The sequence below is a fragment of the Drechmeria coniospora genome, chromosome 01 (genome assembly GCF_001625195.1).
Source record: "Drechmeria coniospora strain ARSEF 6962 chromosome 01, whole genome shotgun sequence".
Classification (NCBI taxonomy): Eukaryota; Fungi; Ascomycota; class Sordariomycetes; order Hypocreales; family Ophiocordycipitaceae; genus Drechmeria; species Drechmeria coniospora.
This window is the reverse complement of record NC_054389.1, coordinates 6,150,598-6,164,057: the sequence shown is the minus strand read 5'-3', so window position 1 is coordinate 6,164,057 and position 13,460 is coordinate 6,150,598. Positions and strand designations below refer to the sequence as shown.

Genomic DNA, 13,460 nt, shown 5'->3' with positions numbered 1-13,460 from the left:
TGCGAATGGGAGATGGCGTGCAGTGGTGCGCGGAGGTGCAGCATCGCCAGAGGAGGGGTGTGGAGGAGGAGGCGAGAGAGTCGAGCGAGCGAATGCAAGAAGCCATGGGTCGCGTGCGGGTCAGGGGCCAAGGTGCCGCCTCCCTCGCAAGCGGCCGCTTACCCTACTACTGTCTTGCCCACCGTCTCGCCCACCGTCTTGCCCACCGTCTTCTCCGGAGTCTTCCCCGCCGTCGTCGCGGCCGTCGGGCGCAACGAGTTGTAGTGCTCCCCGAGGCCGTAGCCGTGTCTGTAGTAGGCCAACCACAGCGTCTTCCTTGGCGGCGGCGCGCCCTCGTCGCCGATGGTCTCGAGGCGGCCGTCCTGGACGACGCGAATCTCGGCGCCGTAGCGTCTCGCGAGCGCCGTGAGCTCGAGCTGGCCACCCCACTCGGCCGTGTCCCGCATCTTGGCGACGTAGGCGGCGAGGTCCTCGTCGAGGAAGGGGGCAAAGTCGTCGGCGTGCTCCTCCATGTAGGCGGCGGCGGCCCTCCGGACGAGCCTGTAGGCCGGCTCCCCGGCCGAGAGGGAGGCGGGGCCGTCGAGGAGGGGTATGTCGTTCCGGCCCAGCTGGTCGGCGACGGCGGCGAAGAGGCAGTGTCCGTCGGGCGCCACCTCCTCCTCGACGAGGCTGTAGGCGGCAAAGGTGCTCTTCATGAACTCGCCCTCGCGGGCGCGGTGATCCGTCATGGACGAGGCCTCCTGCTCGGCACGCTCGGCCGCCGCCTCCTGCTCGGCCGCCCGGCGCGCGAGCCGCTCCTTTTGCCGATTTCTCTTGACCGGCGGCTGGCGGGGGGAGGGGGCGCCGGCGTCGAGGTTGCGGTTGGCGTCAGCGGCACCGTTGCCGTCGCGCAGGGACAGCTTCTCCGTCCGCCTCTCGGCCGTCTCATCTTCCGCCCTTTGGGTACCCCTCTCGGCGTCGGCTTCGTCGGCCAACGGGTCCTCGGCGCCCTCAGTCGTCTCGCCAACTTCGGCGGCGATTTCTGCCGCCTGCTTCTCGCGCAGCCGGCGTTCCATCTCGGCACACTCGTCGTTGACGCCCTTGCGCGTCTTCTTCGTCGCGTTCTTCTTCTTGCTGGTGATGCGACCCTGCAGCTCCTTGAGCTCCTTGCGGTGCCGCGCCTGGAGGTGGTCCAACGTCTCGCCCTCCATGTCGCTCCGGGGCCGGCCTGGACTGGCTCGCTCGCCGTCTATCGTCTCGATCGTGGCGAAGGGAAGCAGCAAGGGCAAAGATGGTGCTCGGTGCGTGAGGCACGAGGCCGGTCCGAGGCCGAGGCGACGCGGAGAATGGGTTGTTTGGAGCCGAGGGGGGAGGTTGAGCGGGCAAAAAAAGATGACGAGCTCGACGGTGGTTGTCGACGAAGGGGCACAGAGCACCGCCTCTGCACGAGTTGCTGACAGCACGGGTGGAGTAGAGTGGGGTGGCAAAAGTGTCGATTCACTTTGCAGTAGTAGCGCCACCAAAATTGAATCGTCATTTTTGTCAAGCGACTGTAGCTGGGTGCCTGCAAGTTAGGGCACGTTGGTAAGTTGGCTGTAACACATGTACTGTATTTTACCGGGCTACGGAGTGCGGAGCACAACTACAGGCTACCACTATCGGACCAGTACGGGGTACCACAGGGCCCTGTTGCCCTCGTCCTTGGGCCCCAACATGCTACCTCACAGGACAGGTACAGTACACATCCTGGTGCGGAGTGCAACGCACTCATGCGAACCGTGATCAAGTACTCCATAAGTACTTAGAGTCACCACCTGACAAAAGTGACGGTTCAATTTTGGTGGCGCTACCAGTACAAAGTGAACCGACACTTTTGCCACCCCACCATAATACCTGTACGCCCACTGCGGAACACGGAGAGCGAGAGACGCAGAGCAAGGCATAATACGTGCAAGCATCTACGATTGGCAGTGGCAGAAAAGGCGGCAAAATTGAGACGGAAAATATGCGTCCTACCAGCACGAGCGCTCCATGCGCATGCCGTGGCTTTATTTGGAAAGTACCTGCCTGCTGCTGGAAAGGCATTCGCCCGTGACGCCACAGAGTTCGTTCAGCTCCAGCACGGCTTCAACCCGCCTCCGACCATGGTTACCTGCCTACCCTACAGCGCTCCGACAGCGCTCCGACGTACGCCCACAGGCAGCACGTGGTACCCTCCGCCGCTCTGTCTACTTACACCGATGGCACGACATGGGCGGGGGGTGGTAATTACAATCAATCGGTCGTACAGCAATTATTAATACTTGTAGAAACGAGGAGTGCCATCCCACGTCGGCGTTTGGCTTGGCGTGACTTGGCACCACGTCCGAAGATTGTTGTTTGTTGATTGATTCTCCAATGACCGGGCTCTAGCTGCTGAGGCTTCTTACGCCTGAGGACCTCACTGGCAGTGTGCAGGGCTATGGTGGGCATGCGGAACTGGACGGCCGCAGCACAAGTGCCTGTACTTGGGAGCACACTATTACTTACAGCCCGTGTACAGTAGGTGCACGCTGAAGCGTGCTTCTGCGTTCTCGTCCGGCACGTGTATGATGCACAAGTACACGTACCGAGTACCGTAAGTACTAGGCACTTAGATGTACTAACCCTGAGCAATCTACTTACTGTACTGTATGTGAGCAGCTCCAGCACACACCTACGTTATTGGTACTACTATAGATACAGTACTTAGCACTGAACAGCGGTGCTAGGGACAGCAGCACCATAGACTCGATGATGCTGTACATGCGCCTACTCAACATGTAACCGTTCTGTTGCAAGACGAGTCGAGCCGGCGCATGACTGGAGAGAGGAAGCAAGGAATGCAAAACGTACCGGCGCATGCCTGCTCGCAAGTAAGCAAGCGCACACCTGCAGGGACAGTCCGCAGCGCATGGTGCAAAGGGCAAGTTTGAGGTGCACCGTCCGGTGTGCATGCTGGACGACGGCATGCGACCACAGCGCACACCTCAGACGGGCTCTAGGACGTCATAGCGCCTGCGAGGTGCTCCGGCGCACCACCCACAGGTGCTACAATGCACCCACGCGGCGCTCGGCACCGTCGAGGTACGCCGGCGGCACGCGTGCATCGTGCTGCATGCCATGTGCTCCATGCTCACCAGTGTTTCAGGGGCTGTGCCAGTTTGGCGTCACCCCCTCCATGCTTGCCGAAGATCCGATCGAGATCCTGCTTATACTTGATCTGACACACACACGCACCGCTGGCGTGGGAACGAATCGAAGGCAGAGGAGGCAGACGCAAGCCGTTCAGCCCATGCTACGGAGGCACAGGACGACGGAGGATGCTCGTGCGAGAGGGCATGCTTGCCGAAGGTAGGTACTTAGTAGGTACCTGGTAGTAGGTAGGCGCAGTAACATGTACCATGACGTTACATGTGTGCGTACTCCTAATACCTGGTGTTTGTACAATACCTGCGTACTCGTACCGTACAGTACTTACACCTACTGCTCGTAAGTACTCGTACATGTGTACATGTGCTTGTCCTTGCGTAGCTGCACCTGCATGTGTCTGCTCGCATGTACCTGTACCTGTGTTGCTGCACTGCGTAAAGAATGCGAGGTGCATGTACTCGCTCGGCGGCGGAGGAACACTCGGCAAGGCGAGCTTCCGTGCCATGCGTGACGTGACGGTGGGCGCGTGCAGCTGCAGGTGAATGCATGACATCATGTGCGATTCGCGAGGACGACGTCGCATTTTCTGCGATCTTGCGCCGCCCTTCCGAGACTGCTTTGTTGGGACGAAGACGATGATGGGCGAGGAAGATTCGCTACCGTTTGTGGGCGCTGCAGCAGCGCGCTGGGCTGCGACGGCCGGCGAGCCGCCACCGTTTCCTGCCGACGCTGTGGATCCAGGACGGTAACGGAGCGGGGCCCGGGGCATGAGACGTGCAGAATGAGTAAGTACATGTACATGTACATGCACTTTTGTGTGTACTTACAGTACAGTACAGTACAGTACAGTACTTACAGAGTACGGAGTAATTGTACATGCACTTGTACTTAGTACTTACTGGTTCTTGTACTTGTACTTGCAGCAGGATTTCCAAGCAATTACTTGTACATGTACTCCGTACGTCGAAGCAGAGGCAATGAGTTGGCCACCGTGTTCAGGTATCGATACTTGCATGCACTGTACCTGTACGGAGTACAAGTAGGTGTACTGTAAGTAAGTACATGCACAGTCCATTAATAGTGCATACCTAGTACTTAGGTACGTAATTGCAGGTGCAAGTTGTGGTCGTACAAGTGCTGACAATGGGCGCAAGCTGTACTTAATTTCTGTACTTATGTACTGTACTCCGTACTGTAGTTGTACAAGTACTTACTATGGGTCCAAGTATCCGGTCCGCGCATTCAAGTGCCAAAAGTACTTGTACTTGCACCTGTCGCGCCCGGTGCCCAACCGTAGGTGCAAGTACAGTGCTCGTCTGGAGTGCTCATGTACCTGTACGAGTCGTGCAAGTCGCTGACTTGGCTGCCTCTTTCGCGGTACACGATACCTCTCCTCGTCGTACCCAACACCAACGCTAGCTCTACATCCATGCACAGGAACGAGTACAGTCTACTTCGAAACGCGTACTCGCTACCTTGCGTCCGCGCCGTCGGCAGGGGGGCCTGGCTGGCGCGAGTCCCTGGTACGTACAGTACTTGCTCGCCCCGGGCCCTTCCCACCTCGCCGGGGCAGGCCAGCAAGAGCCGGCGCCGACTCGTGGGACTCCTCGTCGGCACTTTCGACCGTCGACTCAGCCGATGCGTCCCATCAACAGCAGCCGACCCCATGAACCCCATGCACGCATGCCATCGTGCCATCTGTCATCCATGCAGGTGCTTGCACTACCGGCGTACATGTACGCCGGCGCCCAACCTTGGCCATGCACCCCCATCCATCCGTCCACCCATCCATTCATCCATCCACCCACCCATCCATCCCTTCCTTACATTCCCCCGCACGTTCGTGACAACTTCTGTCCGAGACTTCGACCGTCCTTCTCGAAGCCCTGCCGTGCAGAGTGACACTGATGTTGTCGAAACGGAACATGAGGTGCCATCGTCACAAGTGCCTGGGACGTCTGCCTCGTCGTTCATGCAGCATACAAGTGCTTCCATCCCATGTCCATGGAGGCTGCCAATATATGCCTGGGCTCATAAAGGCAGCGGCGATAATACCAGGTGCTCGCGCTTTCTTACGTGCGCACCGCCAGTGGTTGCACTTTCATACAGGTAATAATATTATCTGTTACTCATCAACATCCACCTACCATCCATGTCCCCCGGCCCTCTCGGCCACTGCTAACCATGTAAGTGCTCGTATGCAAGTAATGAGCACCGACACGTGACGCATATAATACGAGCCCAACCCGCTCCCCGTCGACCTCTCGGCTCCACACTGACTCGACTTTGGGCGCTCGAACGCACCAAGGATTCATGCGCGCGCCCCTCCTCATCGAATGACGACGGCCTCGGCCGCCTCTGCCTCCGTCTGCGGCGGCAGGCAGCGCTCGCGGCGAGAGGGACAGAGGGAGAGGGCCAAAAACAATCAAACAAGTGCCGTGCATGCGCGTGGGAGGACATGGGTGGAAGGCCGTCAACTGCCACGCCACGCTTCTTCTCGTCTGAAATTTCCAACCTGTCTCGGACGAACCCGTAACGACGTCAAGGACCCCTCATCCCCTCCTCATCCATCACACGATCCATCCAACGCTTCGTCTCCTTTTTTTTCGCCTCATCGACTTCCCCTGCGCCCCCCCCCCTATTCCTTCCCCCTCCTCCTCGCCTCCTCTTTCCTGAACCCCCGTGGGGAAGAGGACGAAGCTGGGGTGGGTGGGATGCGGATGGGCCTACATCGCAAGGACGCGTCCCAGCTGCGTTAATGCCCCGTCCCATGCCATCCATCCGATCCAGGTGACACCGGACTCGGTTTGAAACGCCACAACCCAACGCTCTAGTGTGCCCCTCCCTCCCCACCCCCATCGACACTTGGGTGGAATTCTGCCTGTCAGGACGAGTGTGCACGTAAGTAATTGCTTGTACTCGGGGGTGGGTGGTGGGAGACCGACTGAGTCCACCGAGGTCCCCTCGTTCATGATGGGGAACCCCCATCCTCTTGCCCGCACCCACGTACCAGTACAGCTACGACTACTTACTTACTTACTTCCATGTACTCGCATGCAAGCAAGTGATACACCTCGATGCAGGTGTGCTGCAAGTACGGAGTATAGGGCTCCTGGTCCGTACTTGTATAATATGGTGCGGCGGTCCAGCCGGTGTACATGAATTCCTGGTATTATTACCACTTACTAGCAGTTCAGGCACACACATATTGCCCAGCACACACACGCTCTCGCCCGCACGCATTAACCGTAGGCTCATCCGTTTGGGATAGCGCACATTGCTTCATGCGACGGCCCTGCTTTCGTTCCAGTCGCATCGCAGCTGCAGGGAACAGGCCACCCCATGAAGTGGAATCCGACCGACCCTTCGCCTCCCTTCCCTGACCATGCCTGCCAGCCGGGGCACCCCAAGCGTCCACTCCCTCTCATTGCTATACAATGCTGGAACAGGGGACATCCAACAACACGGCCTGTCCAGCTCGTCCGCAATGCCCCCTTACTCACGACAACCTCAAAATCCTTTCCCAACATGACCCATGGGCCCCCCATACCACCCCCCCCTCCCCTCTTCCCCCATCTTCCTCCACACAGATGCATCCTTTCGGTTAGCCGTCTGATGAAAACTAATCAGTCTCAGGGTCACCTCCTTGCCCTTAGTCCTGCTCGCGGTGCATCGTCATGCTTCCTCGACCGACCCGAGTGACTCCATGTCGTGTTGCTTTAAATATCAAGCCGGCCCGCTGTTGCCCCAACTTTTTTGTCGTGATCCATATTCAAATCCATCTTCCCCTCCATTCCCGCTGAACGGAACGAACGAAACGTGCGCCTGCGTGGACGTATGTTTTGCTAGCGAAGCACTCGCCTTCTCGATTCCTTTCCTTGCCTCTCTCTCCTCCGTCGACCGACCATCGGCAACGCCATCTTCGACATGAAGGACGTAACCTCCCAGGAGGCGGCGGCCGCCACCGCGGCCGAGCGCAACATGAGCTTCATCCAATCCTTCAAGCTCTACAAGAAGGCCTGTCTGTGGTCCATCTTCCTCTCCACCTGCATCGTCATGGAGGGGTTCGACGTCGTCCTCCTCAGCAACCTGTTCGCCTACCCGCCCTTCCAGCGAAAGTTTGGCGAGCGGCTGCCCGACGGCACCTACGAGCTCACGCCGGCCTGGCAGTCCGGCCTCTCCAACGGCGCGCTCGTCGGTGAGATCCTCGGCCTCTTCGTCAACGGTATCATCGCCGACCGGTTCGGCTACCGCAAGACCCTCATCGGCTCCCTCTTCGCCTGCATCTGCTTCATCTTCATCATCTTCTTCTCCGAGACGCTCGTCCAGCTCCTCATCGGCGAGATCCTCATGGGCATCCCCTGGGGTGTCTTCCAGACCCTGACCACGACCTACGCCGCCGAGGTCTGCCCGACTCACCTCCGCGCCTACCTCACGACCTACGTCAACCTCTGCTGGGTCATGGGCCAGCTCCTCGCCTCCGGCGTCCTCCGCGCCATGCTTACCCGCGACGACCAGTGGGGCTACAAGATCCCCTTTGCCCTCCAGTGGTTCTGGCCGGTGCCCCTCATCATCGGCATCTACCTCGCGCCCGAGTCCCCCTGGTGGCTCGTCCGGCGCGAACGCATCGCCGACGCCAAGAAGTCGCTCGCCCGCCTGACGACCCGCAACACCGGCCTCGACTTCAAGCCGGACGAGACCGTCGCCATGATGGTGCACACCAACAAGATGGAGAAGGATCTCCAGGCCGGCACCTCCTACCTCGATCTCTTCAAGGGCGTCAACCTCCGCCGAACCGAGATCGTCTGCGGCACTTGGATCATCCAGAACCTCTGCGGCTCCTCCTTCATGGGCTTCTCCACATACTTCTACAAGCAGGCCGGCATGGCGACCGAGAACTCGTTCAACATGACGCTCGCCGGCTACGCCCTCGGCGCCGTCGGCACCATCCTCTCCTGGTTCCTCATGGGCCGCTTCGGACGTCGGACCCTCTACTTTGGCGGCCAGGTCGCCATGTTCACCCTCCTGCTGAGCATCGGCTTCGCTTCTTTCGCCGGCCGCGAGAACGTTGCCGCCCAGTGGGCCATCGGTTCCATGCTCCTCGTCTACACCTTCACCTACGACGCCACCGTCGGTCCCGTCTGCTACTCCCTCGTCTCCGAGCTCACGTCGACCCGTCTCCGCACCAAGTCGGTCGTCCTCGCCCGCAACCTCTACAACCTGGTCGGCATCGTCGCCAACGTCATCACCCCGCTCATGCTGAACCCCTCGGCCTGGAACTGGGGTGCCAAGTCCGGCTTCTTCTGGGCCGCCTCCTGCGGCCTCTGCGCCACCTGGACCTACTTCCGCCTGCCCGAGCCCAAGGGCCGCACCTTTGGCGAGCTTGACATCCTGTTCGAGAACCACATCAGCGCCCGCAAGTTCAAGTCGACCTCGGTCGACCAGCTCAGCGTCCCGGGCCACCACGGCGTCGAGATGGACACGATATCGCTCGACAAGGAGAACGGCAAGCGGTTCGAGGAGGTCATGGTCGAGCGCGTCGACAGCCGAAGACGCTAAGCGCCGACCATCTGTCTGTTTTTTTTCGGGGCCATTGCCTGCCGTGGCGATCGACTTCCATGTTTGACTTGTCATGGCGAAGCGTGAATTGTTTTATTGTACATAGTGCAGGCAACGACCACACACAGGTCGAGTTGATTCAGCATGGCATTACCTTCCAACTCCTGGTGTTTTTGAAGTAGATACAATATCAAGTGCCCGCTGCGCGAACATTGATTGATTGAGCGTTTCCTGAAACGATGCGATACTGTGAATGAAGGCGCATGATTTGCCATATCTTTGATTTCCGGAGAAACCCCGGCGATGCGGTCATGTAAAAGGACGAAACATCCATCGTCTCGGCGTACGGTCTCTCCTGCGACGCGAAGTGAGCGTTGTCGCCGCCGCCTCTGCTTTGGGCGGCCCATTTCGAAGCTGGCCCAAAGTGAAGGCGAAATCTGGACGAGTCTGGAGCGTCCTTGTTCGTTGCATGGCACTCTCGTGTTAAAGTGGCCATGCAATAGTAGCCATGCCTTCAAGCAAAGCTTGGGGGGGGGGGCTCATTGTATCCGAGCGCAGTACTGTACACCTACGTCCGTCCACCAAATTGACAAGGAGACGGAGCCACTCGGGCGGCACGGCGATAATCTGGCCATGTCTACTCTGTCAACCACGGGTCTTGCAAAAGTTGCTTGGCCGTGGGGCGAGTGTCCGGATCCCATGTAAGGGCTCTGCGGATGAATCGGAGGAACTTGGCGCTATCCTTGAGCTTGGTCTCGGCTGCCTCGAGGGTCCTCTCCTTCGGTATCGGTACAAACTCGCCCCAGTTTCCTGAGCGAGAGATTGGAGTGTTAGAAATCGGGCGATACATATCGTACCGGGACAACGTACCATGCTCATCCCAGTACTCGAGCGCTCTCTTGTGATTCCGACGAAGGAGTCCGGGGGGCGGTGGTCCTAGCGCGGCGATAAGTTCGGCCAAGTGAACTCCGTCCGAGAAGCTGCCATCTTCTTTGCGGGCGGTGAAGAGCGTCTTGCCTTCGAGGAGCTGCCATGCCTGCGACAACCGAGGACAGGTCAGCGACTCGCTCGCTCAATCGACGGGCACGGCGGAATCGACCAGAACACGTACGGTGAGGCCGACGCTCCAGATGTCGACCGGACAACCCCATTGGATGCGCAGGAGCGTCTCTGGGGCCCGATACATGATCGGCATGATGTCCCCAGCATGGGGGCCAGGGCCGAGCCTGGCTTCTCCAAAGTCGGAGAGCAGCAGCGGCCCGGCCTTGGGCTTCATCAGACGGGAGAGGTAGATGACCCGGTCCTCGAGCTGCTTCCGAGGGACGGGGCTAGAAAATTCGTTCTCCTCCAGCGCTTGGAAGAGCGAATCATCGTCGAGCCCGAGCAGGAGATTGCCGGGATGTACGTCTGACCTCATTTCAGCAACGGATCCGCGCATGAACCGACGCCATGATGAGAGCGGTCCGCCGTCACCTCACCCACCACCTCACTTACCGGTGTGTACGCACTGCACCTCGGTGTGCAGGAAGTCGAGGGCTTCGAGAAGCTCTATGACGGCGCCTTGGACGAACCCCTCGTTGAATCCGTTTCCGTCCATGAACACCGTGTCCATGTCGCGGATGCTCATCTGAGACACCTGAAGGGCAAGAGCGACATGCTTGCCACGGGGGCCGTCGACTTCGAAAGAGGCGAGCAGCTTTCTGACCTTTCGGGCCCCACGGTGCTTGCTGGGGAGGAACTTGTCGAGGTGGTCGTAAAAGGGCAGCTCGCGGTGCCGAGCCGAGTTGTGAATGTACACCTTGAGCGCCACGTACTGATGCTCGCTATTTCTGGCACGTCAGCGAAGGTCGCGCCGCGACCCCATGCACCGGTTGCTCACCAGAGGTCGCGCGCGAGCCATATCGTGGACGAGGAGCCATAGCCAAGTTTGGCTACGGTTTGAAACCGGTTGTGGAAGACTTCGCCGAGACGAACGGGATAAAAGTATTCCGCCTTGTACTCCGGTATCGTTTCTTCTTCGATGGCCTGATCTTGACTGATGGCATCGAATCCGCTCACGGGAAACGCTCGCGCCTCTGACCGTGGACGCGGAACCGACCGCCTAAATTTGGCGGCAAGGCAGCCGAGGCACCTTCTTGACGTAGGGCCCATGGCCACGTCGTGATGCTGAGGTAGGAGAGGGCGCCGTGGGACGAAAGGAACGAGGACGCCGGCAAGAGGTCGTCGGAGAGTGGCCCGGTGCAATGCCATCGCAGTCATTGCAGTCAGTCCGATTGCTGAAGGCGGCGCAATGAGGAAGGGTCCGTTGGTTGGCGAGTTGTTGCTCTCGCAAGAGCAGTACAAGTGCAAGTAAGTAACTCTACTTAATTACTTGCTGTAATACATGCAAGTACTTTGACGTAATTCGTTGTTAGGCCACAACGGGAACTAGGGCGCGTACAGTGCTTATGCAACTCACTCTTACAGGTACTTGCTGTGCTTGTACTCCGTACTTGCAACTGCATGTATGCTAGCAAGTACATGCATGTACTCCGGACTTGTGCTTCCGCTCCTACAGTCCGGTGTAAGGAGGTAGGTGTACATGCGAGTATACAAGTAATTAGACATCGGCCCCCTTGTGATTCTGGCGGCGCTAAGCAACGCTTTGCCGATCCCAAGTACAACTAAGTACCTGTTCATCATGGCTGTTCGGCCAACACGATGAAACATGTACTGTACTTGTTGTGTACTCCGTACGGAGTAAGTACATGCCATGTAATTAATAGCAGCTCGAGCGCACCTCATGCTTGCACACTCGCCGTCGGAGGACTTGTAATAGTGTTTAGTAGCATCGGCAGCAATACCTCCCCCCTGTGCGCCGTACAGTAATATACATGCACATGCAATTATCGGTACATGCATGTACATGCCCATTGAGGTACGGCATCAGCAACCTGTGCACCGTTAAGCGCACAACCCCAGGCCTGCATGGGCGCGACCGGTGCACGCCCGTGGCCGAGGAGGCTCGCTTCCGCGCCATGGAGCTTCTCTCGCACCAGATGGCAAGGCACAGCATGCTCGCGGCCTTCTCATTCGATAAGTGATGGTGACAGTTGCCGCTGTGCACCGCTTCGGCCGTCGGTTTGGCCGTCGGTTCTCGTTTCGCTTGCCGCCTCATGACCCTGGGACGGATCGTCAAGTCGGTTCTAAACCTCCGACCATCTTGCCAACCAACCATGAACGGTGTGCGAACTGGAAATGAATAAATACCCGTGCAATCGTCGCGGTTGGGGTCATTGAGTCTATCATTCACCATCGGGACACCCTCAGCATCAGCTCTCCCATTCTTGCCAAGCCCGCCTCCCTCTCACAAAGGTTCCCATGTCGGCTCGAGGGGTTTCCACTACGGCCCGAAGGCTGCTGAGACTAGTAGGCAGAGTCTCGCTGGAGGATGTCCTTCAGTTGAACGACAAGGACGGGCCGAAATGGGTGGGAAATGTCCAGGGTGTTGCATCCGCCATCGAGAGCCAGGTTAGCAAGCACTCCGTTCGTCCGAAGCTCGGGGACTGACCTTTCCTTGCAGCGCTAGGATGTGGCATCCTATGAAATTCAGTGAGGGAATCTCGTCGCTTGTTTGTTTCTGGCCTTCTGCTAACTAATGTTGATAGGGGAGCAAAGGCTCACAAATCGAGCAAGGATCCCACCGAGACTCAAAACGTCATAACACTTGCCTTTTACAGCATCAAAGGAACCAGGGTCGGCAGTGCCCATGCTTGCGAGGATGGAGGTTTACCTTCCACCCTAGTCGGGCCGGCCGTTAGAGGTCCGGTCCGGCCTGTGATCTATTATTGTGTCTTCCATCATTCGGGGGGGTTAACCGATGCGCCCAGAGCAGATGGAGGGACTATCTTGCGAGTGCCTCACGTATAGGAGACAGTTGGCATGGGGGGTGCTGCTTGTTTATCCCGTCATTATTCTCTTCGCTCGTGATGGAACGGTGTATGTTGGAATAGAGATCCCGCATTCTCCGACTCGCTTCTGCGAACATGAGTGCAAGGCCAGGTCAACATCAAACACAGTGACAGAGGCACGTCGATCTTCTCTTCTCTTGCTCCGATATTACAATCCCCCCTCCATTGTAAGCCAAGGCAATCCGGCAATATTGATAAGCTTACCTTGCCCATCTCCAGATGCGATGCGATCCTACGTCGCAATATCATGCACGTTCCTGTCATCATCTCTTGCACCACTACTACCGCCCCTGGCCAGGAGAGCCATGGTATTATGAGGCTTTGCTTTACCCCTACGGCTGTTGGAGGATTGTCGATTCCGGGACCGGAGCTGAGGATAAGCGCCAAGCCCCTCGCCATACCGCCGTGCCTCCTTCGTCGAATCATTGTTCTCACCTCGCACAAGTCGTTTGGATCTCGGACTTCCTCCTAACCGCAAACACATGGTAAGCACCTGGCCAGCCATCGTTCTTGACCGCACGAGCCATCTTTCCCATACGGCCAGCTTCACCAAGAGGTTGCACTTCACAACGTTGCCCGATGTCATCGCCGGGCGTACACACGCACGCGTACACATTCACGCGCGTCTTCCAAAAACACCCAATCCGCCGAGGAAAGCCTTCGCCATTCCCAAACTCCGTCGCCGAGGAAACGTGTTGGCGCATTCGAATATTTTGGCGTTTACTAAATCAAACATGCTACATTCTTCTCCCCCAAGCCCGCTCGCTGGATCGGAGTCGAGTTGGCAAAGATGGTGTATGA

At 58.2% G+C, this 13,460-nt stretch overlaps 4 protein-coding genes across 4 annotated transcripts; 1 reads left to right on the top strand and 3 right to left on the bottom strand.

Moving 5' to 3' along the window:
* Positions 1-158: 158 nt before the first annotated feature.
* On the bottom strand, positions 159-1,190 carry DCS_01569 (uncharacterized protein; the record flags this gene model as incomplete). The annotated part of the gene is made up of 1 exon (XM_040798901.1): positions 159-1,190. The coding sequence occupies one exon, from the start codon at positions 1,188-1,190 to the stop codon at positions 159-161; it is 1,032 nt and encodes a 343-aa protein (XP_040659784.1).
* Positions 1,191-3,407: 2,217 nt separating this feature from the next.
* DCS_01568 (uncharacterized protein) lies at positions 3,408-3,919 on the bottom strand (the record flags this gene model as incomplete). Its single annotated transcript, XM_040798900.1, has 2 exons — positions 3,408-3,425; positions 3,479-3,919. 2 exons carry the CDS (start codon positions 3,917-3,919, stop codon positions 3,408-3,410), a joined length of 459 nt encoding a protein of 152 aa, XP_040659783.1.
* A 3,158-nt stretch (positions 3,920-7,077) lies between these two features.
* Positions 7,078-8,709, top strand: DCS_01567 (raffinose family of oligosaccharides transporter; the record flags this gene model as incomplete). Its single annotated transcript, XM_040798899.1, has 1 exon — positions 7,078-8,709. The coding sequence occupies one exon, from the start codon at positions 7,078-7,080 to the stop codon at positions 8,707-8,709; it is 1,632 nt and encodes a 543-aa protein (XP_040659782.1).
* A 637-nt stretch (positions 8,710-9,346) lies between these two features.
* On the bottom strand, positions 9,347-10,860 carry DCS_01566 (protein kinase domain-containing protein; the record flags this gene model as incomplete). The annotated part of the gene is made up of 5 exons (XM_040798898.1): positions 9,347-9,519; positions 9,580-9,745; positions 9,821-10,116; positions 10,204-10,532; positions 10,589-10,860. 5 exons carry the CDS (start codon positions 10,858-10,860, stop codon positions 9,347-9,349), a joined length of 1,236 nt encoding a protein of 411 aa, XP_040659781.1.
* Positions 10,861-13,460: the final 2,600 nt, after the last annotated feature.